The following is a 25,944-nucleotide window of genomic DNA, read 5'->3' on the forward strand; positions in this document are numbered from 1 at the left end:
ATAAGCGGAAATTGAGAGAAAACACTTGCGAGAATATGAGAAGAAATTCCTTAATAAAATTTTCATTTCATTGTTACAAATGTTTATCCTAGAAAACTAATTACATTTATATCTTGCTACATTTGGAATAGGAAGCACCATAATTTTTTAATTTTATTTGTTGTTCAGTGAATGAAGTTGTTTTGAGAATTGAACCAGAGTCTGATTTGTCTGAATTTATTTACTTTGCTTGAGGATAAGCATGATTCTAGGGTAAGAGGATTTGATAAGTGAATTATTTAGTGAAATGTCATGCAAAAAGCTAGACATTGATGGATTATAATTGTGATTAAGCTATGATTCAACCCTAATTTGAGAAGTTATAATTCAATACTATATTTTGGAGTTATGTGATTAATGGAACTATTTAATCCCAAGTTTGTGTTATTTTCAAGAATTTAAGGAAGATGGAACAAAGGGTTAGATGATGAATAGAGAAGAGTTACAAAAATCAATGTGAATGACTCTTTTTATTGCATCAATATCAAGTAAGTAAGAATGTTTTATGCTTTTATTTACTAAAATACAGATGAGTGAGAAAGATTAATTTTAATCCCAATTCTATCAATCAAATTCTTATAATCATTTATTCTGCTTTTTACTTAAATTATAAGCACATTTTATTCCAACAATGTTCATATATCTTGAATCAATTCATTTCACATACTTCAACATTTAGTGAGTTTTACACATTAAAATTTAAAGAGAATTGTTTCTTGTGGGTTCGATATTCGTCTTTTAAGACAAATTATTGCTTTTGACTCGGTACACTTGCCGAAATCTGTCAACATGCATCAACCCGCAACATATAAAAAATTACAAAGAGCTACATGGATTCAACATAGGACTTGAAGCCTAAAAAGGAGTTTGAAGCCAAAAGGTTTCTTCAGAATGAAGAAATTCAATCCATTGAGGTAATTGGCATGAACTAAGCGAAAGTTAAATTTGCTTAATTTACTCACTAAAATCTATATATAGAGAGGTCATCACAACTCATTCGGGGGCTCAGAGCAAAAGGCTCAACGAAATCTAACACATATATACCAGGTTATAAGACCTGAGCCTAGAGGTTGAAATAGAGACAAATATTAAGGTGGAAGATTTGAACCTGAGCTTGCCAACAACATTCAAAGAACCATGTTTGTTGTTCGTAGCTTCTTATTCTTATGCTACTCTATAAGATTTATCATGAGTTGCTAAATTTATCTGTTAGGATTGAAAAACAATGTGATATTTCTTGAGTTATTGTTATTTATTAATGCATGTTTTTATTTGAAATTTAAGTTCCAATGATTTGATAGTATACTTATTGTTTAATGGTGAGGAACAACCATTGATGCCTATGGAGCATGAATGAGGCTAAAATGTGATTTCTTATATCTTAACCCTATCAAATCAACCATATATGTCAATTGTCAAGGATGGAGTTGAGTATTTGGCTTGAACTGTTTCATCTTATTGCAAAAGTAAGATATTATTATGCAAGGAATTGATTATAATAGTTTATGGTTCTAGATAACCTCGATAGAAGTAATGGACTTGGTTTGGCTATAAGGAATAGTAAACTTGGATAAACATAGCATTTAAAAGTAACATTAACAAATCACAAAGTTATTTCAATCACAACACCTGTTTTGTATTGTTATCCTTCCACTTTATTATTTTGTCAAAGTTTCAACCTCACTAAATATTGCATTGGGATTATTATAGTTATTTACAAAAATATATTCAACCAACTTTTATAAATTTCTCACTTCACTTTGAAGGATATTGCTACTTTGGTAAAGTTTAATTTCCTTTGGATATGACAACCCTCAATTGTATTACATTTTACTCGGTCTACTTGTCGAGAAAAGAATTTTAAATCCACCCCCATTTGTACACCAACTTTTTTACAATAACATTATTCATTATATGTCCCTTTTCATGCAATATAAACAAAAGGCATAAGATGTATATGACATTTTTCTGAAATTTTTTCTTTCTCTTATTGGTTCCAAATGTATCATTCCCATCTCTTTGAGAATTAAAGAGAGCATCAAAATTATAATTTCCAAATTTTAATCTTGTTGTTTCACCTTTAGGATTTTTCCTGATGGACTTACTTAGTTGTTGACCTATGCTCTTATTCTTGTTTCTCAAGAACTTTGACAACTTCCTGGCCATCAAATTTAAATTTTCACTATCTGAATCATTATCCAGTTTCTTGGAGTTCACTTTTAAGGCAATTCTTTTCTTCTTACTACATTCCTCCTCTTCCTCTTTAAGCCTTCCCAACTCCAGCTCATGTTCTTTAAGCTTTCCAAAGAGTGTTTTCATATGCATGGTTGTTAAGTCTCTTGATTCATGATGACTCTTGGCTACCATAACCTGTTAAAACTTTTCAAGATTTTTGTATTAATTTCTTAACTGTCAAATTTCTTACCCAGAGCGACCAAATGATTGACCAAAAGCGTGAATCTTTTATGCACATCATATATGCTTTAATATAGTTGCATCCTAAACTTCTCTTATTCTTGGTTCATGGTAATTTTTCCTTGCTATTTTAACCTCTTTCACACCCTCATGGGTAACCTCCAAGACTTCCCATATTTCTTTAGCAATTTTATAGATTGAGATCTTATATAACTCATTCAACTTAAGTGCATATGTGATGATGTTCCTGGCCTTGACATCATACTTTTTTCTTGCTTCATCAGTTATCAACAAAACAAATTTTTCTTCCTATATATACTATTAATTACATGCATATAGGAAAAAATGTATCATTTACTACAACATCTCAAATTCCTTTATCAACTGATTCCAAGAATATTTGCATTATAAGATTCCAAAATAGGATAATTTTCACCATAAAATAATGGAGGCATGTTTGTGGCATACTACAAGAAAAACATGAAATAGAAACAAAAAAAAAATTAGTTGTTATAGTAACTAAGTTAGAGACCATTTTAAAAACTAAAAACAAATGGTTTCTAAATTAGTTTCTATTATTGTTAAATGGTTTCTAAATTGGTATCTAATTAGCAACCAGGGTTTTAATTACCAATTATTTAGTTTCTAAATTTTGTAGCAAAAACCTTGGTTGTTAATTAGATACCAATTTAGAAACCATTTAACAATAATAGAAACTAATTTAGAAACCAAATTTTTTTTAATCTCTTAAATAGTCTCTAATTTAGTTACTATAGCAACTAATTATTTTTTGTCACTAAAAATTAGTTTCTATTTATTTTCTTGTAGTGGTAGCATCTTCCACAAGCTTTGATTTTGTAAAGCCATTCAAGAAAATTGCATGATCTTTGTTTTGAATACCTCTCAAAAACCATCTTTGATACCAATTGTTAGTAAAAGGGAATGACTATTAAATCAAGAGGTGTGTAAATCGTTTTAAAAGAAAATGAAAATTTCACATTTTTTAAGTTATTTTCAAAATCCTTTTGAGACTTGCAAATAAAATGCAATTATTATGGAAACAAGATTGATTCAAAAATAGGTTGCAACAACAACTAAAACAAGATAAGTAAGAGGATCTTGCACAAAGAATTTTATACTGGTTCAAATTAACAAGATCCTACATTCAGTCTCAACAATTCAACCTTAGAATTGTTGGTTCCATTAACCTTCACAAAGTTATACAAAGAATCAACCCCTAAACAATTCCAAAAGGATGTAATAACAAATAGGACACCACGAGGATATCAACCCTATCAACTCTTACAATGCAAGAGGATATATAGCTTATAAACTTTTGATTACTAAGAACAAAACTCCTAGAACAGTTATGTAACAACACAAAGAAAATACAAAAAAGATGTTATCATGGTCTACACAATAGAAGCACACAAAGATCTACAATTGCACAACCTTGTTTTGTAAATCTTGAGAGCTCAAATTGAATATTGAAAAATGCTTAGAAAACTCATAATATAAAGCTTTTGATTGTGATTATATTTTAAAACATTGAGTCAAGTTCTCTATTTATAGATTTACGAAATCTCATTAAAATTTAATGTCACTTTTAATTGATTATATTAACTTTTAATCGATTATTCATTTAAAGTTAATTAAATTTCAGTTTTAATCAGTTAAAACATGTGTTAATCGATTAAATAACTATGATATGTTTTTTCAACTCTTTGCTTTAATTGATTATCATATTTTGAACCTTCTAAAAAAATAGCTTAATCATTTAAACAAGAATGTAATCGATTATATTGTTCTTAAAACCTTTTGAAAAAAAAAATCTCTTTTTAAAATACATTTTAACTCATTTAAGGTTTCATGTGAATCTTATGATTATCTTTTGTGTGAAACACTCAAATTACATTTACAATGAAAGCCAAAAAAAACTTCTAAAGCATCTACAATATCTTCATCTTCATTCTTTTTCATCACTATATCTTCACTTAAGGTTTGAGACTCTTCAAATCCAAAAAATTGGTCACCAAAGGATGGATGGCATTTCAGTTGATCAACAAATGCATCACAGTTACTGTGTTGAGAGTTCCTCACATATGGACAATTGTCTTAATGAGCTTCATGATCAATTTGTTGAAATGCAACTTGATTATGGATATGAATATGGCAAAGATCAGCAAGATTATTAGCCTCATGTTTCTTGTGCTTTTTAGTTGTTCTGTTTAGGATTTCAATTTTTGTTTTTCTGTTGGATTTTCTAGAGTGCATTTTTCTTGAGATACTTGTGTCTTCTCCAATATATTTTGAGGTAAACTTTAGTTATCCCTTTCAAGGTCTACTATTTTTTTATATGCATATTATTATTTAAACCTTCTCAAATTTCATAATTTGTTTTATACACTCTACTCGATTCTGGAATAAATATATCATAAACATATAAATAAGTCAGATGGACAGAACATTCACACACATTAAATTCATTTAAAATAAATATTTTTACCCACACTCCTTCAAGCACACAATTCGAAACATCATAATTCCCAAAGATGTAATAGGAAAACCTTAGTATAGCAGCTGCGACTGAAACTGATAGTTTCAGTGTTGAATTAATTATTGAGAGAAGATGCAGTGAATATAGTATTGGTGTAGTGTTTCAGTCTCAGTTTTTACAGAAAAAATGGCAGTAACAAGCTAAAACCCAACAAGCTCCTCCCTGTGCCCCCTCCTGCTCTCTGCACTGATTGTTGCATATGCTAGAGATTATACAAGGCCCTCCCCATGTTCCACTAGGCCTCGAACATATTGCTGCACCAATACTAACCTCTGCAAGTACAAAGCAATCAAAATAAATATAACTAGATAATCACTGGTTCAGGAGAGTTAAAGGTAAATAAGTATTATTGTTAGTATAATACATAATTCATCTAGAATATAATAAAATATGAAATGAAATGTATATGAATAGGATAAAAATTGTTAGAAAAAACTTTGGCATATAAACACTTATAAGAAGTGTATTTTAAGTCTAACTCAACATTATAAAACTGACTCATAAAATAAAGGTTTACACTCACTTATATACTATGACATATCATTATCTCTAGTCGATGTGTGATCTCCTACACACCCCTCAAACCGAGACTGCCTGCATGAGACTATATTTATGGGTGATCCGATAGGGATTCAATAGCAAGTAACTTAATAAGCCAACAAACTCTCGTTAGGATAGACTCTAAATGACTTTTAATACCGTATTAAAAATGGACTTTAAGTCTAACTCAACTTTACAAAATCAGCTCATAAATTGAGACTTGCATATATTTATATAATATGAAAATGTATTTATCTCTAGTCAATTTGAGATCTCTATCCAGATAAGAAGTGCATTTGGAAACTCTAACTTCCAAATAAGTTTGAACCATATAACTTCCAAATAAGTTTGAACCATATAGACGGAGAAAAGAAAAACACTATTAAAAAAGAAACTTTCATTAAATATTGCAGCTATATTTTGCACAAATATTAGGGTTATTTGAAATAATAAGATATGGGTGATAAGTTTGTTGAGCATATAATTGATTTTATAAAAATTATCATATATAATAAATTTAAGTTTTAAAATGTAAAATATTATAGTAGATACAACTTTACATTGAGACGAAATTAAACTGGTTTGATTTTGTGTTGACGAGTGTAATTAAGAGAGAAGAATCTAACCTGGAGCAGAAAAGAGAAGAGCAAGCCAAAAGAAGGCAAGGAAAGTGAATCGACGAATGCAAAAAGCCATAGCAATTAACTTGCTGCTGTAAACTATAGGTTTCTCTTAAAGACAGAGAAGATAGCTTTCTCTTAAATAGAGAGAAGATATATATATATATATGAGCTAGAAATGTATGTATATTAAAGAGCAAGATGATTCGGCACAATATGAGCTAGAAAAAATGATAAATTGGCTGTAACTGCAAGGTTCGGATTTTTCAAGTGTTTTTGTTGTTTCTGGTTCTTGTTTTATTCTAGCTCAGTGTACAAATGTAAATCAAACAAACAGCAAATGAATTCCAAATTTAAATTTAGTGCGTTTTAATATCCAAAGTACATATGGCAACTTTTGAGGGAAGAAAAGAGACAAAGCCCTCTTGCTCTTTAGTGTTTCCATAAACTTTGTCTTCGAAAGAGAATTAAACATAAATCAAAACTTTGTGAAGCCATTCCATAACATTCAAATATAAATTTCGTAATAAGTTTGAACTAAGCTATATTGTTGTTACAATTTCATCTAGATAAAAACAAAATATAATAACTGAACTAACGAGCTTAGAACAGGATCGTCTACCACGATGATAGCATATACTTTGTTGGCTGAAGGACAAGAAGTGAAATGCTCCATTGTCTTTTCTATAATCACTCATTGTATATGCAAAGAAAATGACAACAATTTCTCCCTAGAATTTTGTATGGAAATCGTCTTTTCTTAAAGTATGGAAATTCGTTGCTTGAAACCTATGTCCGAAAAAACCTTAATCACTACAAGAAAAATTCAATTTAGCTGCCAACAAAAAGTGAGGATTATAAAAAAAAGAAGCCACTAACATGTTACTCACGTTGGATACAAATAAATGTCAAATATTGTGTTCACAATGAAGAACTTTAACTCACCAAAAATTATTAAAATAATAATAATAAGTTAGCGTTTAGAATGAGACAGAAAATAGATGTAATGAAAAAAATTAAGTGACAGAATAATATTAGTCTAGAATAGGGACACAAAGTGGATGCAAGTTATTATTAAAATAATAATAATAAGTTAGCGTCTAGAATGAGAACACAAAGTAGATGCAATCAGAAAATAAATTGCAAAATGATATTGGGTCGAGGATGGGGACATAAAGAGGATGCAAGTTAATATTTTATTACATTTAGCGTAGGTCTAGGTGACACTAAGGTGACGTGGGCGTTTATTGTCACCTTAACCCATGGTAAGTTATTTAATGAGAAAAAAATAAAACATTAAAACATTTTTCTCTCACATTTTCATTTTCTCACACTTTCAATTTCTCATTTCTGTTTCACACTTTCAAACTCATAATCCCGAAATTCCTCCCAAAAACCCTACGTCTTCTTCGTGGCCATTTAACTCTCCTTAATTTCGTTTTTAATGTTTGTTTTCATGGTCATTTCGCTCTCTTTTTAAGTGCATTTTACTCCTATTTATTTTCCAGGTAGTGTTCCCAATGGCCACAATTTACTCACATCTATTTTCTCACGTAGTGTTCCCAACAGTGATGCTAAATTTAATTATTGTTGGAGATCCCACATCAACTAGAGATTAGGACATTTCATAGTATATAAGTGGGTGAAAACCTCACCTTATAAGCTGGTTTTATGAGGATGAATATTCCTTGTCTGATGTGGTGCATCAAATGGAGCGCACGTAATCGCAATGGAGAAATGGAGGTTCTGATGAACCCTAATTGCAAATGAAAAAAAGACAATGACTTAAGCATAAAAGAGAAAAAAGCAGAGAAAAGAAAATACAAAAGAAATTCTTATTTACTTGTGTATTAGAGAGCAAAATACATGGTGTATATATAAGAAAAAGGCAAAGACCTAGCTGAAACAGAAAAAGGAAAGTTGGGCCAAACAAACAAAGCCCAATAACTTAAAATAGAAAAACTAAATATGTTAACAAGATTGAGTTAGGTTTAAAGTCCAATTCTTAACCATCTTGACCATATTATTTAACATAATAAATACTTATTTATTTTTAGAAATAACTCTTGACTATGCATATCTCCTGTTGATGAAATATCAAGATAATCTTTGTTTAATGAAGCCCTTAAAAATACTTCATATAGTTTTAGTCGATCAAACTGCTCACAATAATCTTATCTTTTTGAAAAACTCTTTATCGTTCATATATCACTATTGATGAAATATCAAGATAATCTTATTGTTTAGTGAAGCTTTACAATTGCTAGTGTTCACTAGTTGATGGGAAAACAATTCCATGCGCATGAAAAATTCTTCTTCAATGTTTTAGTTTGAATTTCTTCTATAGATTAACCATAAGCATGTAAGAAGTACAAAAATGTCATGGTTTGGAGATGAAAATTATGAGTTTGATTCTAGGTGAGGTTAGGCCATCACACTAGTTTCTAGAGTGAAGTTGGGCCAACACTACTAGGAGGAGTCTAGAATTTTGTCTAGCAAGAAAATAACTCTAGAGAGAACTTTGACGAGTAGAAGTGTCTCAAAATTTGGACAACATTTTATTATTCAATTCAAAATTCCAAGCACTCCTATTTATAGTGCTTTAGACACTTAAGCTTGTGCCACAAGCTTCTAAAATCCTCTCCACTCACGTAGTGACACTTGGCAATAATAACTTATGATGCAAGCTTCATAATCCTCTTTATTCACGTAGTGACATGTGGTAGCTTGCAGCCCAAACTTCAAAATACTGTCCATTGAGAGGTGGACAAGTGTCAAAAGAGACTTTTAGAGCAAGCTTTATGTGGGGCCTTCTTAAGCCTCACATGTGGCGCGTACTTAAGCCTTATGTGACACCTACTTGGAGTTTTGCAAGCTTCACAGTTGGACGTCCTAAATGGCTTTGGATACAAGGCCCAAAATCCTATGCTACTCGGCCCAAAAAAAAAGAACCAAAATCTTATGCTACTTGCCCCAAAAAGTAAGACCCAAAATCCTATGATACTTGGCCCAAAATACAAGGTCCAAGATAAATTCCTAAACTATTCTATACAATTTTTACAAATGGAGATCTTTTATATTTGCTTCAAAATCTCTAAAGTGATCTCTTCTAGTTGAACTTAGGCCCAAAAGACTGATTAGAGACCCAAATAGACTTAAATAAGCTCAAACACCTAATAAGCTCCTAATCAACTCTCTAACTTTATAATCTCTTTATTCTTACCACAGTCTCATAAATGGATTTCTATCACTAGTGGATCGTAAAAACATTCTTATATTTATTTAGGAAAGTCTGACTATTGATAGTGTTTAGAGTTTAAGATTTAGAGTTGATGGTGTTTACTGCTAAATTATAAAAGTAATCTTATATTTAGTGAAATCTTATGATCGATAGTGAAACACTAGTAAATTGTAAAAATGATCTTAAAGCTTTACGGTTGGATAGCATTTACTAGTAAATCTAGTAAATCCTATGTTTAATGAAACCTACTATTAACAACATTTAGTTTATCATAAAAACAATTTTTTATTTGTTACTGACACTACGAGAAAAATCAATTTTAGCTGCCAACAAAAAGTGAAGGCTATAAAAAAGAAGCTACTAGCAAAGGTGAAGTCTACTCAAGTTGGACACAAAAATAATTGTCAAACATTGTGCCCACAATGAAGACCTTCAACTCACACTGAAAATTATTAAAATAATAATAATAAGTTAGCGTCTAGAATGGGGACACAAAGTAGATGCAATGAAAAAAAAATAAGTGACAGAATAATATTGAGTCTAGAATGTGGACACAAAGTGGATGCAAGTTAAAAATTATTAAAATAATAATAATAAGTTAGCGTAGAATGTGGACACAAAGTAGATGCAATCAAAAAATAAGTTGCAGATGATACTGCATCGAGAATGGGTACACAAAGTGGATGCAAGTCAATACTTTATTAAATTCAACGTAGGTTTAGGCAACACTAATATTTGTTTCCCAGGTAGTGTCCTCAATGGTGATAATTTACTCACATTTTCTTTCTCACGTAGTGTCCCCAATGACGATGCTAAGTTTAATTATTGTTGGAGATCCCACATCGACTAGATATTAGGACATTTCATAGTATATAAGTGGGTGTAAACCTCACCTTATAAGTTGGTTTTATGAGGTTGAGTTAGGTTTAAAGTCCACTTCTTAATATGTATCAGAGTCCTTTCGAGCCTATCCTAGCGATTGTTTGTTGGGCTTATCAGGCCATCTGCTATCAGTCCGTTATCAGACCACCTATAATGTATAGTCTCATGCACGAGTTTGTAGTCTCGGCGTGAGGGGGTGTGTTGTTGGAGATCTCACATCGACTAGAGATTAGGACCATTCCATAGTATATAAGTGGGTGCAAAGACTTAAAGTCCACTTCTTAATAATTATTTAATTTTATAGTCATTTTAGTGTCCTCCAAACCTACGCTATAGTTAAATAATATATTATTTGGTAATTGTATGAAAACGTAACTACAAATATTTACATTAAACATTATTATTTGGTAATTGTATTGTTATCTCCTATTAAAAGGAAATATAATTTATGTAAAGAGTATGTTATAGGGACTATTAATTATTAATAGAGAGATTGAATAAAATTACCTAGAATCTTAGCAAAAAATAAAGGAATATATCCTTTTAGTGGTACTTAAAATCGGTTGAGAAAAATTTTAAGGATTAAATAATATTAGTTAAGATTTAGAAGATAAGATATATATTTGTGTGGTACTTTAAATCAGAAGAATTTTAAAGATTAAATTATATTTGTTAAGATTTAGAAGATAATTGATAACTAACTAGGGCTTATGTTCAACTCGACTCCTAACTCGGTTGATGTAATAAAATCGCTAAATATGTTTAGCTCAACTACTGGCTTGGCTGGTGTAATAAAATAACTGACTATGTTTAGCTAGACTTTCAGCTCGGTTGGTGTAATAAAATCACTAACTATGTTCAGTTCAACTCCCAACTCAATTGGTGTAATAAAAAGACAGACTATGTTCAGCTCAACTCCCACCTCAGTTGGTGTAATAAAAAAGCTAACTATGTTTAGCTCGACTCCCAACTCGGTTGGTGTAATAAAATAGCTGACTATGTTCAGCTCGACTCCCAGCTCAACTGGTGTAATAAAACAAGTGACTATGTTCAGCTCAACACCTAGCTCGACTGGTGTAATAAAATTGTTGATTATGATTAGCCTAATCTCCCAACTCGGCTAGTGTAATAAAATTACTGACTATGATCACTCGCGCCCCTAACTCGACTGGTTGACTATTGATGATCAAACTCACTGCCAGATCTTATATATAAATTGGTATGTTTAAAAGATAAAGTTTTTCTTCTCTAATAAGGAGATAGGTAATCAGGGCGATAAGGGAGAATAAGGCCTTAAACCAATAAGGCACAACCTATATCATAATTTATTTCTTGGTTTATTACTAGATAAACATGTTCTCATTGGTTGACTTCGGTCGGACTTGGTGAGCTCCGCTTTGACTCGTCTTCACATGATGCTCTGAGATGTCGATGCTTTGTGATAAAGGGGGCCTACCTGTTGATCACACTATGACGAACAAGTCAGTGAGAGCACTCAAACTCTAAATTTGTTTCAGTTTAGAGTTCTCAGAAAATACTTACCTTTACTTGGGTCTTAAACCCCTTTTATAGACTTTCCTTCAACAATTTTCGTCAACTAGAATATTACTTCAACAACAAGAATATAATTTCAACAACAAGAATATTTCATTAATGTGTACCTTTATTTTATGATTACAGGTAGAACATTATCTCTAGTTGTTTCTTTCTACTGAATTTTAGAATGACATTTGTACTTAACTAAATCGATTATTCCTCCATTATTTTAATTATCTTCTCAATACGGACTCCCAGCTGTCTGGGCTGACCTCTTGACGCATCATTGGGCTTATCATTTATCTTGGGTCGAGTTAGGTGCCTCCCCAAATTGACCTGCCCAACCGAGCTAACACATTTAAGTGCTCGGGTCGGAGCCCCGAGCACGTCCGACCAGTACAAAACTTTTTCACCCTGTATATTCTACTTTATGTTAGGGGTTGTGTACCTTTATCTCCTATTAAAAGGGAATAGAATTGATCTAAAGAGTCTATTGTAGTATCTATTAATTATTAACATAGGAATTTAATAAAATTACCTAGAATCTTAGCAAAAAATAAAGGAATGTCTTTTTGTGATACTTGAAATCAATTTAGGAGAATTTTAAGGATTAAATAATATTAGTTAAGATTTAGAAGATAAAAGATAACATTATATCTCTTTGTGGTACTTGAAATAAGTTGAGAACAAGAGTTTATAAATACATCAGTCATGATGAACAAGAGAACTTGTATGCTATGGTTTGATACCATTTAAACATTGCACCAGAACAATAATATTATTTTAAAATGAATATTAAAAATATTATATTCTAATTTTAAATTTCGGAAAATTTAAAGCTTTTCGTTAAACATATTATATTATTTCAAAAACAAAAAAAAATTCAAAATATTATATTCCAACTTTGGAAAATAATATAAGAAAAACATCTATAAACTATTTTTTTAAAAAGAAAAAACCCATGTTAAAATAGTCTATTTAAAAAAAAATAAAAACCTATATTAAAAAAGTATTTTTACAAAAAAATTCTATTGAAATTGCTCTTGATTAAAATTTGTGTAATGCAGACATTTATCAATAGTTTGAAGCATAGATGTTAATATTATCACTCTTCATTAAGATTTATTTTTAAAAAAATAACATTAATAAGGACGAAATTTAGTGAAAAATATATTCAAACTTGTTCATAAAAGTAAACTGTTATACCTTGAGAACAATTCCTACAAGAATTCGCACTCTATTAAGTATTTTAAAATCTTATCATAATAAAAAAAAATTAAATTTTGTTGTGTCTAGGCACATGTTTATATGTAACAAGTTTTTAAAGATTAAAATTGATTTGAGATAAAAAAAAAATTATAATTTAAATGAGTTAAAATTAATCATTTCATAAACACTTCTTCTGATAGTAAAATAAGCTTATATAAAACTCTAGTTTTCTGTTAAACATCATTACTTGAAAAATATTAATTTTAAAAGAGATAATTTAGATTGAAATTTGTAAAGATTGATGTGATAAAATAAAATAAAAATTGTAAATACAAATAGAATTTTTAGAAATACAAAATAAGAATTATAATAAATTTTAAATTAGAAAATTATTAAAAACACATTTCATTTTTCATGTCTTTTAATATTTTATTATCTCTGCTTTTCAAAAGAATTTATGTAATCTTTCCATCTTTGACTTTCCATGCCCTAATCCAATAAAGACTAAAATTCTTTCGAGCACCTCAAATCGTTATTCCATGTTTTCTGCATAAAATTTGGGAGTCATTAAATGTTTATTAATAAGAGTTGGAACTAACTACGGATATATAGAACCATATGATATGCTTCTTTTAAAGGGATTCCTTTTCTGGAGAATTTATCTCACTGTTCCACGGGATTTTTATTAAATAGAAATTTGAAGTCATTTTCTACATAATTTAGTAATTTAGAACCCAACCTACACCAAGAAAATCAGGTTGATGCCATATGCCATCCACATCTTATAAATATGTAGGTATGTACTAAAAAGAATGAATATTTTTTCCTACTTGGGTAACACCGCCAGCAAATATACTCAACTTTCCTTCGGCAATACAAGATGGTCTTGGCCGTCAATTAGTTTTGCAGAACGAATAATATCACCAGTTTTTATCTGGGGTAGAATATCTCTCCCGGTGGTTGTGTATCTGCATGTTTTAATGTCATAAAAAACACTGGAGAAAGAGTTCAAATCCAGAATTGATTAAGATAACATACCCAAAAACTGAAAATTGTCCTTCATCAAATGATATCCCTCCCAAACCAGCCTACAAAAGAGGAAAAGAAACCAGAGATTACATGATGAATAGGAGGAAAAATGAATGAATTGATCGATTTCCAAAAGGAAGTTACGCCCAAGAACAAAAAATTCTGCTTCCATGTTTCACTGATTTTGTTTAGCATAAGTCCAGGCAATCCTGTGAGCAAATAAACATGCGATGGAGATAATAGTGATAGATTGCACTCACACTTCGCTTATCATAGAGATAGAAGAAGAACTGATAAGGTGATGAATATTCCTCAGAGGCTTCGTTATGAGCCATAGCAACTGCCCCATAAACAGATAGAGGAAGAACTGGCAGTTCTCCATCCTTCCTCAACACAGAAAACATATGAGAACAGTATCATAAATTCCTGTAATGCCTGCTGCCAATTTTTTATAAACATACCTGCACACTTAATGTTGTTCTGTAAAGGGGCTCAAATTGTCCAGAGGGCATTATTTCCAAGGGAACACTGTAACCACTGTTCTTATCACCTCCATTATCTGAGAGAATAGCTTGGTTGATAGTGTTGAGTTTTGCACCATTATAGGCTCCATCCGTCACCTAAAGGGTGGGAGTGTGTGAGTGTTGTTTCCACTAGGTTATACAATCTAAAAATCTAGATGATTAAAGTACCAACACTTAAAAACAGGAATTATACCACAGAATACAAGTCCTCATGGACATGTACAATTGAAACTAAATATTCTAAGAATGGCAATACTCCAATGAATCAACGAGTTCAGTCCATGAGAGTTGCTATAACATGTGCATTCTTCCGCAGCCGAAACCCTCTACATTCCTAGTTTTCTCTTCCCTTATAGTAGTATCAACATCACATTAGCTGTTTGTTCAAAGGCAGAGTTGTCTATTAGACTATTAGCATAATCCCCAGGCTGGTTTTAATTGCTGACTCTTTCACATCCTAAACAACTTTCTCAGTTTTGTGATGAATCAATTGCTGGATGCATTAGAGCCTCAACAGAAGTTTAAGTATTCGGAAGCCAATCTTTCTAACTAAATAAAAAATTGTAGACCTTGAGAAATTAAGTATTTTTCACAAGAATACTAAATGACTGAATTATTTCCAGTGATAGTATGAAAAGTTCAAGCAAATAGGGGTAACTGACATCAACCATTCAAATAGAACATTACTGTTACTCCTTTGGTTCACTCAAAAAACTTTGGAAAGCTGAAGGAAAGTGAGAGAACCATCAGAAGTGATTAAAATCAAGGATGGTATACGTGTGATGTCTATTGCAAAGAATAACCATACGGAAAGTTCACAAGTCTGAAGTACCGTTCCACTACCTTACCAGTTTTGCAAAATTTCCTGCAGTTAATGGAGCAGAGTATCCATCAAGAACAACCTGAAAACAAAGGTCTAATGGTTAATCATTAACAATACCACTTATTAACAGTTATTTTATTCATGCTCCATTATCAAACTGCAATTTTGATTTAGTTTTTAAAATGGACCTTCTCTTACTGCTTATGGATCCTTTAAGAGACCTGAACTTTCCAAATCAACAACCAATGGCAAATCACAATGGAAAACTTAAGGGGTTAATTATACCTGAATAGTGGCTGTATTTTTCTGCTCTCCACCAACTGGAGAAAATGTTGAACCATCTCCTTTCTCAATGGTGAACTCAACAGTTCCTCTCCCTGAAAGCCTAAAAGCAATGGGAAGATATTGATTTTCCCCTATGTTCTGAGTGTTTAGTTTTCCTAAGAAATTTGAACTATGTTTTAGTGAATATCTTTTATTAATGTTAGACTCGTGTCAAATGGGCACGGTATGTCCCAGATTTACAAGGGTGGTAAACTCAAATATGCATCACACGAATCTATCTATTACATAAGGTAGAGATTGACATAACTTTTAATGGAGTCACTGACCGTGGATATTGTTGTGCATATTGCTCCGGCAACAAAAATGATAATCCTGGAGCCTGTTGCAACAAAACTAAGTTCAGATTCTGGATATGATTATAATATTGTTGTTGGATAGATTCAGTCAAGGTTTTGATATTTGAACATAACAACACCATTGATTTCAAGATTTTATCATATTATCTAGTTTGCAGTTACCTGTAACAACTCTAGCTCTGCTACAGTGTCCAATGTAGATGCAAGGTTCACAGATACTTTATCAGCATCCTGATCCTTTATAGATTGAAGAAGAGTTTGTAAGCCCCCCTGCAAAATATTGACATCATTGATGTAGCTTTTACAATGAACCATAACTACCAACTTTCATAATTCGTCAATTATAACTTACTAGATATTTTGGTATATTCCATCCTACAAAGGACAGAACATAAAGAACCGAAGATAAGCAAAACATGACAAAATTCATATTCCAGTTTTTCATTTGAAACTTCTTTTCTTGCATCCAATATTCCTTTGGACACAGGTACCCGGTGTATTAGTTCCATATCAGAAACAGTGACAACAGAAGAATGTAATCATTTTGCAATGTAAGAACTCTAATCTTAAGTATAACCTCAGAAATATTCAACTGAGATCATCATCTAAATAATCAATTTCATTGAAATGCAAAATGGCTACTCTTTTTTCGAAATAGAGGAAGGAGTTAGATTATGAAGGCTATAATGACAATAATTATATCGAGATATAGAAACTGAAATTCAAATATTCCAGAAAATACAGTTATTGAGCATACCTTTCCCTCTATCAGGGATGTATGTACCAAAGAGCCCTTTTCCTTCAGTTCTGCTGGTATACTGGCCAATATAGAATCCTTTTCATCAACTGCTAACTGATGTAAAAATGAAAATTATAAAAATTAAAGGTCCTCAAGTGAATAATACAAGTAGATATTAACAGACCAAACACAATGTTAGAGATGTAAGAAGATATTCTACGGAGGTGCAATACAAATACTATTGAACTCCAAAGACAAAATAAATTCCAAATTAGATTTGTATTCATATGCCTCAATTTCTTCATCAACAAAAAAGATATAGCAAGGCTTTGTCAATGCCAAAGTAGGTTTGGCCCACTACAAAATTAAAATAAGACTTCAATTAATTCTAAAATGTTTTTCAAAATTGCATGAGTTTTTATAATATTCTAAATTACAAATTGATCTCTAAATATTTATATAAATTTTAAATTGATCCTTAACTAATTTTTATTATTTGCAACTGAATTGTAAAGTTGGGCTCGACTTTACTTTACCTAACATTACATGACTTAAGCCCAACCTGACTAAACCTTTCCTAACTTGGACCCAGTCCAACTGTCCAAGCAGACCCACTTAAAATCTTTACTGAACTATGACAAGCCATGGGCCCAACACAACTCGGCTTAACCTCTGCCTTGGTCAACTTAGCCTGACTTGAACTCAACCCAGTGTGACTCATCCTGACTTTAGCAACGCCTAACCCAGCCTCTAACATGGGCTCGTCTAGGCCCAACTTAGTTTGACCTAGGTTTGACCCAACTCAATTCCATCTTGACCTACATCAAACCCAACCATTCAACCTGATTGTGTCCAACCTAACCCAACCTACTTGGGCCCCAATTCAACCTAGCCTGACTTAGACCCAACACAACCTAACCTTTCTTAACTAGGGCCAACCTAACTTAGTTTGACCTGGACCTAACCTGGGTTTGACCCAAGATTGCCCAAGATGGGTCTGATCTCGTTTGGGTTCGTCTCAGTTTGACCCGACTCGACTTGAGCCCAACTCAACTAGACCCTAGCCCCACCAAGTTGACATGGTCATGGTCCTAAGCCAACCTAACTTGACCTCAACCTGACCCAACCCACCAATATTGATTTAGGCCAAACTCGACTTGGCTCAACCTAGACCCAACCTAACTTGGCTAGACGTGGGTCGAACCTGAGTTTTCCCGACATAAGTCGTGCCTGTCTCAGCCCAACGTAACTTGGTCCAAACTAGACTTGGTCTGACCTAAACTCGGCCCGACCTGGATCCAACCTAGCTCAACCCGACCCAATCTTGACCTGACTCAACAAACTTAGGCCCAACCCAACTTAGCGTAATCTGGACACAATTCTTCTGGCCTGATGATGGGGTGGATATAATTTTTTTTTCTCGGCAAGCAGATTAAGTCAATTGTAGTACAGTTGAGGATTGTTATATCCATAGGGAAATAATGTTTACCACAATAGTAATAACTCTCAAGATGAAGTAAGGTGAAGAAACAAGTTGGTTTGCATATATTTGTATAAATAACATATTAATCCTACTATAATATTTTAGCATTTTAGCGAGAGGTGAAGCTTTGACAAACAACGGAAGCAAAAGGATGATGATATAGCACACAAGTCTAGAGATTGAAAGAACTTTGTGAATCTCTTTTACTATTGTTATATATAAATACTATGTTTGTTGAAGCTTCATGATCCTTATGGCCAAACCAAGTCGATTCCTCGCACAAGGTTATCTAGAACCATAAACTATCACGATCATTTCTTGCATCACAATAGCTTATTTTTACATTAAGATTTCACCATATTCTCAGCCCCACGCTCTATGGTCATTGAAATATATGACTGATTTGATAGGATTCATATACATGAACTCACCCAGCCTCATTCATGCTCTAAGAGCATCAATGGTCGTTCATCACCATTAAATATTAAGTATACTATCAAACCCATAGAACTTGAATCTCAAATAAAAACATGTAATCATAAACAACAATAACTTAAGAAATATCACAATGCTTTTCAATCCCAACAGGATAAGTTTAGCAACTCATAGTAAAATCCTACCGTGAATGCTCAAAAATGAGAAGCTAAAGAACAACAAACATGGATCCCTGGATGTTATTGGCCATCTTAGCCTTTTAATCCTTTCCTTCAAAGTTTTGTCTTGGCTTCAGCACTAAGGCTTGGTATGATGACCTGATATGACTCTGAAACTCAGCCTCTTCTTAGCCTAGGCACTTTGAGCCTTTGGTTTTGAGCTCTCGTGCTCTTCAGCCCTAGTTCCTCCTTTCCTCTCGATGCTTTTGAATGAGACCCCAAGGTATCTATTTGTAGATTTTAGAAAGGAGCTCTAAAAGATTTGGTTTCCGCTCAGCACAGGCCAATCCACTCAGCGGATTGGCTTTCTTCATGCTAAAGTAATCTTCTTGGGCTTCAAGTCCATTTTTGGGCTTCTTATGATTCATATGTTCATGGATTTGCCTAGGATTCACTTCAAGAAGTTGAGCCCAACACATCCCTTTCTTAGCCATGAAGTCTTCTTGGGCTTAGATTGGCTCCAAGTGAATCTCTCTCCTCCTTATTTTGGCTCAGGTTGGCCTCAAGCTCTTCCTTAGCGAATCCAAGCTTTCTTCATGGTGAAGGACTCTTTGCGCTCAGCCCATATGAATTCGCTCAGTCTTTCACACTTTGAATCTCTTTGATTCTTCTAGCCTCAATCCGCTTTGGGCATGGTATTAGCACTCAACGTTTTGGAAAGTTTCTTGGAGGCTTGCTCTCTGGACTCAATTCGTTGAGTCGTTCTATATGCGCTGGGCAGATTGAGCTTTCTTTTGTTTGTTGTTTTCTTTCCTTTTTCAAGATATCTTAAATTTCTTCTTCTTCTTTTCTCAAATTCCAACTTGCTTTGTAAGGGTTTGACATACATTTTAGATTACTTTTCCATACATTCTATACAAAATGCATGCCTATCTTACTTGAATTTTACAACAACTTATCCCTTATCACCTAACCTAGTCCCAACCCAACTCGACCTGACCAAAACCAACTTCACACGGTCCCAGCCTAGCCTGACCAGAGCCTACCTATACTGACTTGGGTTTGGATTTGGATTGAGTAAATGTTTTTCATGTTTAGAAAGATTTGTACGTAAATATTTTGTTAGGGAAAAGACAAACACCCATAACATTGATTAAGTGCAAAAAACAATTAAGTGTAAAACATAGTCATGCTTTATGCGTAAGATGATGGTATATTTCCAATAACTAATCATATAAGACCCAATTGTTTCTTCTGACAGATGAATAAATTGTGTAATCTTATTTTATGTCTAATAAGCATATGATATGCTCAGACGACTTGCATATGGATTTAAGTTAATCTCGTACCACACGAACACACACACACACATATATATATATATATATGCTTATTCTATGTTGTAGAAAATTTCTATTACTTCCGTCTGCCAAGAACATCCGTTCAAGCACAAGTCACATCAATGATCTTTTGGATGAAAAGCTAAAGTTGTTTTTCTTCAAAAACTCCCTGACACTACCATTGTCAACTTTGGAAAGACGATTTGCTTTGTATCGTTCTACTCTTTAGACAAAATTAAGCAAAGGCACACGGTTTAAGAAAGGATAAGTACATCCAGCTATTGGGATGTTACGTAAAGAGGAAAGGTGCAATTAATGCATGGAGCGCATTTAATGCATCCTTCACAATCAAGCTCATCGGATGAAAGGACAACATTCAAGTGAGTTGAAGTTGCTCGAACGGCCAGAAACGAAATTACAATAGCCAGATTTCTCGGTGCCTATTCATCAAGAAGATGCTGAGGAGAGACTATGTTGCATAATGCTAAAACTCTGCTCAAATATTTCGTGCCACAAAAAACTTCTTAGAAAACATTGTTCATGTTCACTTAGCAAACTAGAAGAGAGAACATAACCTTTTATACGTCAAAGTACTCGATCACTCTCGAGTGAGGAAACCTGTGATTTGTGGATCACTATTCAGATAACTCTTTGTTTATCTTAGCCAGGAGTGGCTGTTTGGCAAAGAATACTCGACTATTAGTTAAGAGTGGTTGTTGGCAAATAATACTCAGTTTTAGCTAAGAGTGGTTGGATCCAAAAAATACTCTATATTAGTCAGGGGTGATTACTATTTAAAGAATACTCAGTTTTAGCCAAGAGTGGTTGGATCCAAAGAATACTCAGTGTTAGCCAGGAGTGGTTGGGTTCAAAGAATACTCGTTATAATTATAAGTGGTTGCGTCCAAAGAATTCTTGTTTTATCCAAGAGTGGTTGTGGTTCAAACAATACTCAAGGGGTTCGCTATGATGGACTACGAGCCCAAACAATACTCAAAGGGTTAGCTATGACGGACTACGAGCCCAAACAATACTCAAGGGGTTAGCTAAGAGCGGCTACGTGCCCAAAGAATACTTGTATTATACTTCGGAACATTACTCTGCTTAGTGGAACTCAATTTGTTGATTGAGAACTGGATGTAGTCTGTTGTGTCAGACAAACTAGTATAAAAATATTGTGTCTATTTTTCTTTCCCTTACCTCTTATGTTCATGTTACTATCTTTTACATTAATATAAAAAGGAGAGTCATTGTAAAAACTAGGTTTTTAAGAAATCCCTTTCAAACAAGTGAATCTATTTAATGAAAAGTTATGTTTGACATATCTCATTAGACGCAATCCCCATTAAGAAAACCATTGATACCTAACCTATAATACTATCGTCTGAATTATCATTATTAGGCAATATTTATGACTTTTTTTAAAAATTATTAAAACACGATTTAACCCACCTTTCTTATGTTTTTCCTATTTTCTACATGTTTTTTTTTCCATTTTCATTTTTAAATAAATTTTTTAATCTAAAAAATGGCCCATAGGTTGGCCCAAGCCCACATAGCATTGGTGGGAATATTGGTGGCCCTATAGGTTTTTCTTATGTGGGTTTTTTGGTGCTATGGACTTTTTGGCCCCAATCCATGTAAGTTAGGACCAAGCCTTGTGGGCTAGGCCAAATTGACAGGTGTAGAGCTTACATGTGTGATCATGTATGAAATTTGAAACATATGACCTATTTGTCTGTCATTAGAATGAAAGAAAATCTTTGAAACTTTCAAACATGCAACATCATTACATCACCTAATATTCAGTATTTTGTTTCTCGAACAAATAAAGCTAAGAACAAACAATGATAGAAATAGAAAATAAAAAAATTATTGAATACCTTCAAAGCTTTCTTCACATTCCCCTCCATTGTTCCATAAGGTTTTCTTTGTGGAATCCTCAACAGGTACGAAATATCTTCGAGAGTGTCCTGAAAAGAACATAAACAGGACATAATGCTGATCACTAAAAGGTTCAAAGAGCAAATAAAATCTTAAAAACAGTTCTCATATTCCACATTAATCAAAATGGATATATTATTTAGAAGAGATGTACAAATGGGCAGCTCCTGTCTCATATAAAAATTCCTAATCAAAGTAGCATTCCAATCAACCAAATGTAAACATATCATATCCCAAAATCATCTCTAGCACATTACAATAAATTCTACAGAAAAATATTTACTTTCCAATTCCATTTTCTGTCAGTAACCATCTATAACTAATTATAACAGATATCTACTTTCAATACTCCACCACCCTCTCAGGTTTGTGCATGAGGGCTACAAATGCCCAACTTGACCAGTAGAAATTTAAATTATTGTCAAGTGAGGAGAGCTGGGTGAAGATGTCTATCTGTTGGAACTGTGAATTGATGGCATAAGTCATCATCACAATATTTCCAACCTGGAGTTGCTCCCTCACACACTGACAATTTATCTCGATATGGAAAACATTATTTTCTGCTATGATGATAGCATACTGATATTTGAATACAACCTCATAATAGGCCATTTGATTCCTGTCCCCAAGGATGGTTTGACTTCAAGCAAATTAGCTCACTAATGGCTGCTTCTATCATGATACTTTGCTTTTCTTAAAAAATAAGATATAATGCTCTAAGTTTTCGTCTTCCAATATATGGGTGATTCCCGAGATTGACAAAGTATGCATCAGTGATCTCAGTGTGCACGTAATAGGCGTACTATCTCAAATCACCGTTGGTCGGTAATATCTCTTCTCAAGATTTGACCTTGAGATAAGGCACTACCAGCATTGCTATCCTGAAGTGTTCTTTTGAGATGCTTGTGCAAAGTAGGACAACACACGAAGCGAAATAAAACATCTCTGGGTCAGTAATCATTAAGTAAATTAGTATGCCAACTAGATGTTGATAAACTGAGTCATACTTCATTTCCTCGTGTTCTGCCAGAGCCAATTTCTGTCCCTCTTCCATGGAAGACTAAGCAGGTCTACTTGCAAGGAAACCACATGGTGATATTTTGTCCTATGCATTTTCTTTTGCGCAAAGTTTCCCGGTCCTTACCCTCGATATTCCTAAGAAATACTTGTGCACCGCCAATATGAATTTTTTTTTTTAAATAACTCTTAAAGTCCAAACAAGCCTCTAAATAATTTTCTGGTACTAAGATGTAATCCAGATGTATTAACAACCGCATGAAGATTTCGCCTTCCAGATATGGAAATAGCGATTAATCAGCAAAGGACTGAAAAAATTCACAACGTTTCAAAGATGCTGATAACTTGAAATATCCAGTTTTGTGGATGCTTGAAGATGTTCATAAATTGACTTCTGAATTCAACAAACTTTGTTATCTCCACCTGCTTTGAAGCCGAGGGGGAGACACATGTAAACATCCCCTTTTATATCACCATGCACAAATGAATTGCTAACATCTACTGAGTCTCCTTTCTTTCGAAAGTACTATTGAAGTGAAGACTGTAACCAATAAAAGTTGTGCTACTAGTGAAAAGGTTTCATGGAAGTCCAAACCTTCAACTTGGGTGAACCTTTTTGTCACAAGCTTGGACTTGTAAATCTCCACCATTAAACAAGAATTGTACTTCTATCTTTATCCCATTGCTGCTAGGCCCTCGATCTTCCAAGTGTCCTTACAGCTTCTAAGACTGCAATTTGTTGTAACATTGTATCACGCCATTGTGAATTTTCTCCTGCTTCAGTCAGTAGTAGAGCTTCGCTTCGAGGTCTACTGTCCAAGTCTAGATTGTATCCATTTATATTAACTTTCCAACAGCTCTTCTAAACTTGTTTCAAGGTTGATGGAGAATTCTATCAAAATAAGTATGTATTTCGTTATGTTATTCTATTAAGCTTACATATGCAAATAAACTGTTATTAGATAAGTAACAAAGAACAAATAAAATATGCCTGGATAATGTAATTACATTGTGATCTAATTACAATATGTCAAATATCACAAGTTTTTGTGCTTTTATAACTATTTTAAGTACATTCCTGATGAACTCTTAAATTAATTGCTAGTCCAATTTTACCCTTAATGAAATGTGTTTAGATTAAATAACTCGAACATTTCCTCTAAATTTAAATATATAAAAAAATTCCACAATAGCTATCTTAAGTGTGTACACGCTGAACTCTTCAATTAACTGTTTATCCCATTTTACCCTTAATGCAGTACTTGCTTAGATTAACTAACAACTCTCTTATGCTTTTTCTAAATTAAAATATTAAAAAAAATTATTACAGTTTGATAAACTAATATTTTTAAACCATGACATTTATACCTTAAGCAATGACTACCATCTCGATATCTTGAAGTACACACATTGGCATCACCAGGATTTAAACCCTATTTAATTAAAATGTAAGTAAAATCCAACTAATTTAACCCTATTTAATGTTTTTATTCCAAAAATACATTCAAATATGAGCACCATCTTAAAGAAGAATGATTAAGGATTGTTTATTAAGAAATGTAGTTTTTTTTAATCAAATATAGAAAATTAAGATAGACATAACAAACATCTTGGCTAATAAATGTAAAATTTGGTGTTTTCATGTTAATTTAAAAAAAGAAGAAAACGCAATTACTGCTTCCTTTACACCAAAAAAAAAAATCAATCAAACACGCTGTTAAAAACCAAGCAGACCTGTATAGTCTTCATATTAGCATTGGCAGGGATGGCTTTCCTGAGAGCAACCTCCCCCGTTCTCGGAACCTTCGTATCAGGCGAATACAAAACCGCTTCGGCAGCACCAGGAGATGCCACGTAATCGACCAACGGCACCAAAGCGCTAATCTGAACCGACGCAATCACCACCGGAACCACACTCTTCAACCGTTTCATTATCCTCTCAACAACACTCGCGGAAATGACACGCGTCGTATCTCCCACCGCTGCCTGCACCATCCCCAAAACAGGTTAAGCAAAACCAAGTCGTGAGAAAACGCTAAACGTGGCATTGCAATTCCAATGCGCGTGGTTGTGATGTGACACCTTTGCGATGACTTGGCGGCGGTGCTCCTTGGAGAAGCAGGTGATTCGGTTACGAGTAAGGGAAAAGTTAAAGGAGGGGGAGAGAGGGAACGCCATTGAAGAAAGGACACGTTCTTGTGAGTGCGTGCCTAATCTATTGTTGTGTGGAGTGAATTGGTGAAGAAAATGCTTCAACTACGACGGTTGACGTGAGATTACAGTTTTGTCCTCTCTTTCGTTTAATATCAAAATTTACATTATTATTAACAATATTAATTATTATAATTATTATTAATCATAATAATATTATTATAATAGTATTATATTATAATTATAATTATAATAAATATAATAATAATTATGATAATAAAGTTTGTTTGTGATAATGAATATAGATTATATGGAATTGGATTCTTCCAATATCATGTTGTTGATAATGATAAATAAAGAAAATATTTTAAAAATGATTATATTGAAAATAATGATAACGTTGATCATAAATAAATAAAAATAGGTGAGAAATTTAATTAGATTTGGATTATTTGTAAATGTTAATCGATGATTGGTGAGTAATTTCTGATTATATATATTTTTGTCATGGATAAATACAATTTCTTTATTTTTGAATTTATGAACAATTTTGCTAGTCGAATGAAAAGATCATATTATTCAAATAGTATGTATATATGAAAGAAAGAGAACCTCGGACAA

At 32.8% G+C, this 25,944-nt stretch overlaps 1 protein-coding gene across 1 annotated transcript; it reads right to left on the minus strand.

The window, feature by feature from the left end:
- Positions 1-13,684: 13,684 nt before the first annotated feature.
- LOC137819846 (peptidyl-prolyl cis-trans isomerase CYP37, chloroplastic) lies at positions 13,685-25,450 on the minus strand. Its single transcript, XM_068623765.1, has 12 exons — positions 25,255-25,450; positions 24,907-25,158; positions 22,095-22,184; positions 16,814-16,909; positions 16,219-16,326; positions 16,027-16,079; positions 15,701-15,800; positions 15,441-15,494; positions 14,530-14,688; positions 14,329-14,451; positions 14,078-14,127; positions 13,685-14,007 (listed from the first exon to the last, which is right to left on the minus strand). The coding sequence occupies exons 1-12, from the start codon at positions 25,348-25,350 to the stop codon at positions 13,896-13,898; spliced, it is 1,293 nt and encodes a 430-aa protein (XP_068479866.1). The 5' UTR covers positions 25,351-25,450; the 3' UTR covers positions 13,685-13,895.
- Positions 25,451-25,944: the final 494 nt, after the last annotated feature.

This window comes from Phaseolus vulgaris, chromosome 11 (genome assembly GCF_000499845.2).
Source record: "Phaseolus vulgaris cultivar G19833 chromosome 11, P. vulgaris v2.0, whole genome shotgun sequence".
NCBI lineage: Eukaryota > Viridiplantae > Streptophyta > Magnoliopsida > Fabales > Fabaceae > Phaseolus > Phaseolus vulgaris.

Coding starts and splice junctions, on each gene's coding strand:
- LOC137819846 (XM_068623765.1), bottom strand. CDS start 25,350: ATGGCGTTCCCTCTCTCCCCCTCCTTTAACTTTTCCCTTACTCGTAAC. Junction 16,327..16,813: donor CATCCCTGATAGAGGGAAAG/GTATGCTCAATA, acceptor AATATTTTGCAG/GGGGGCTTACAAACTCTTCT. Junction 14,452..14,529: donor GAACAACATTAAGTGTGCAG/GTATGTTTATAA, acceptor GTGTTGAGGAAG/GATGGAGAACTGCCAGTTCT.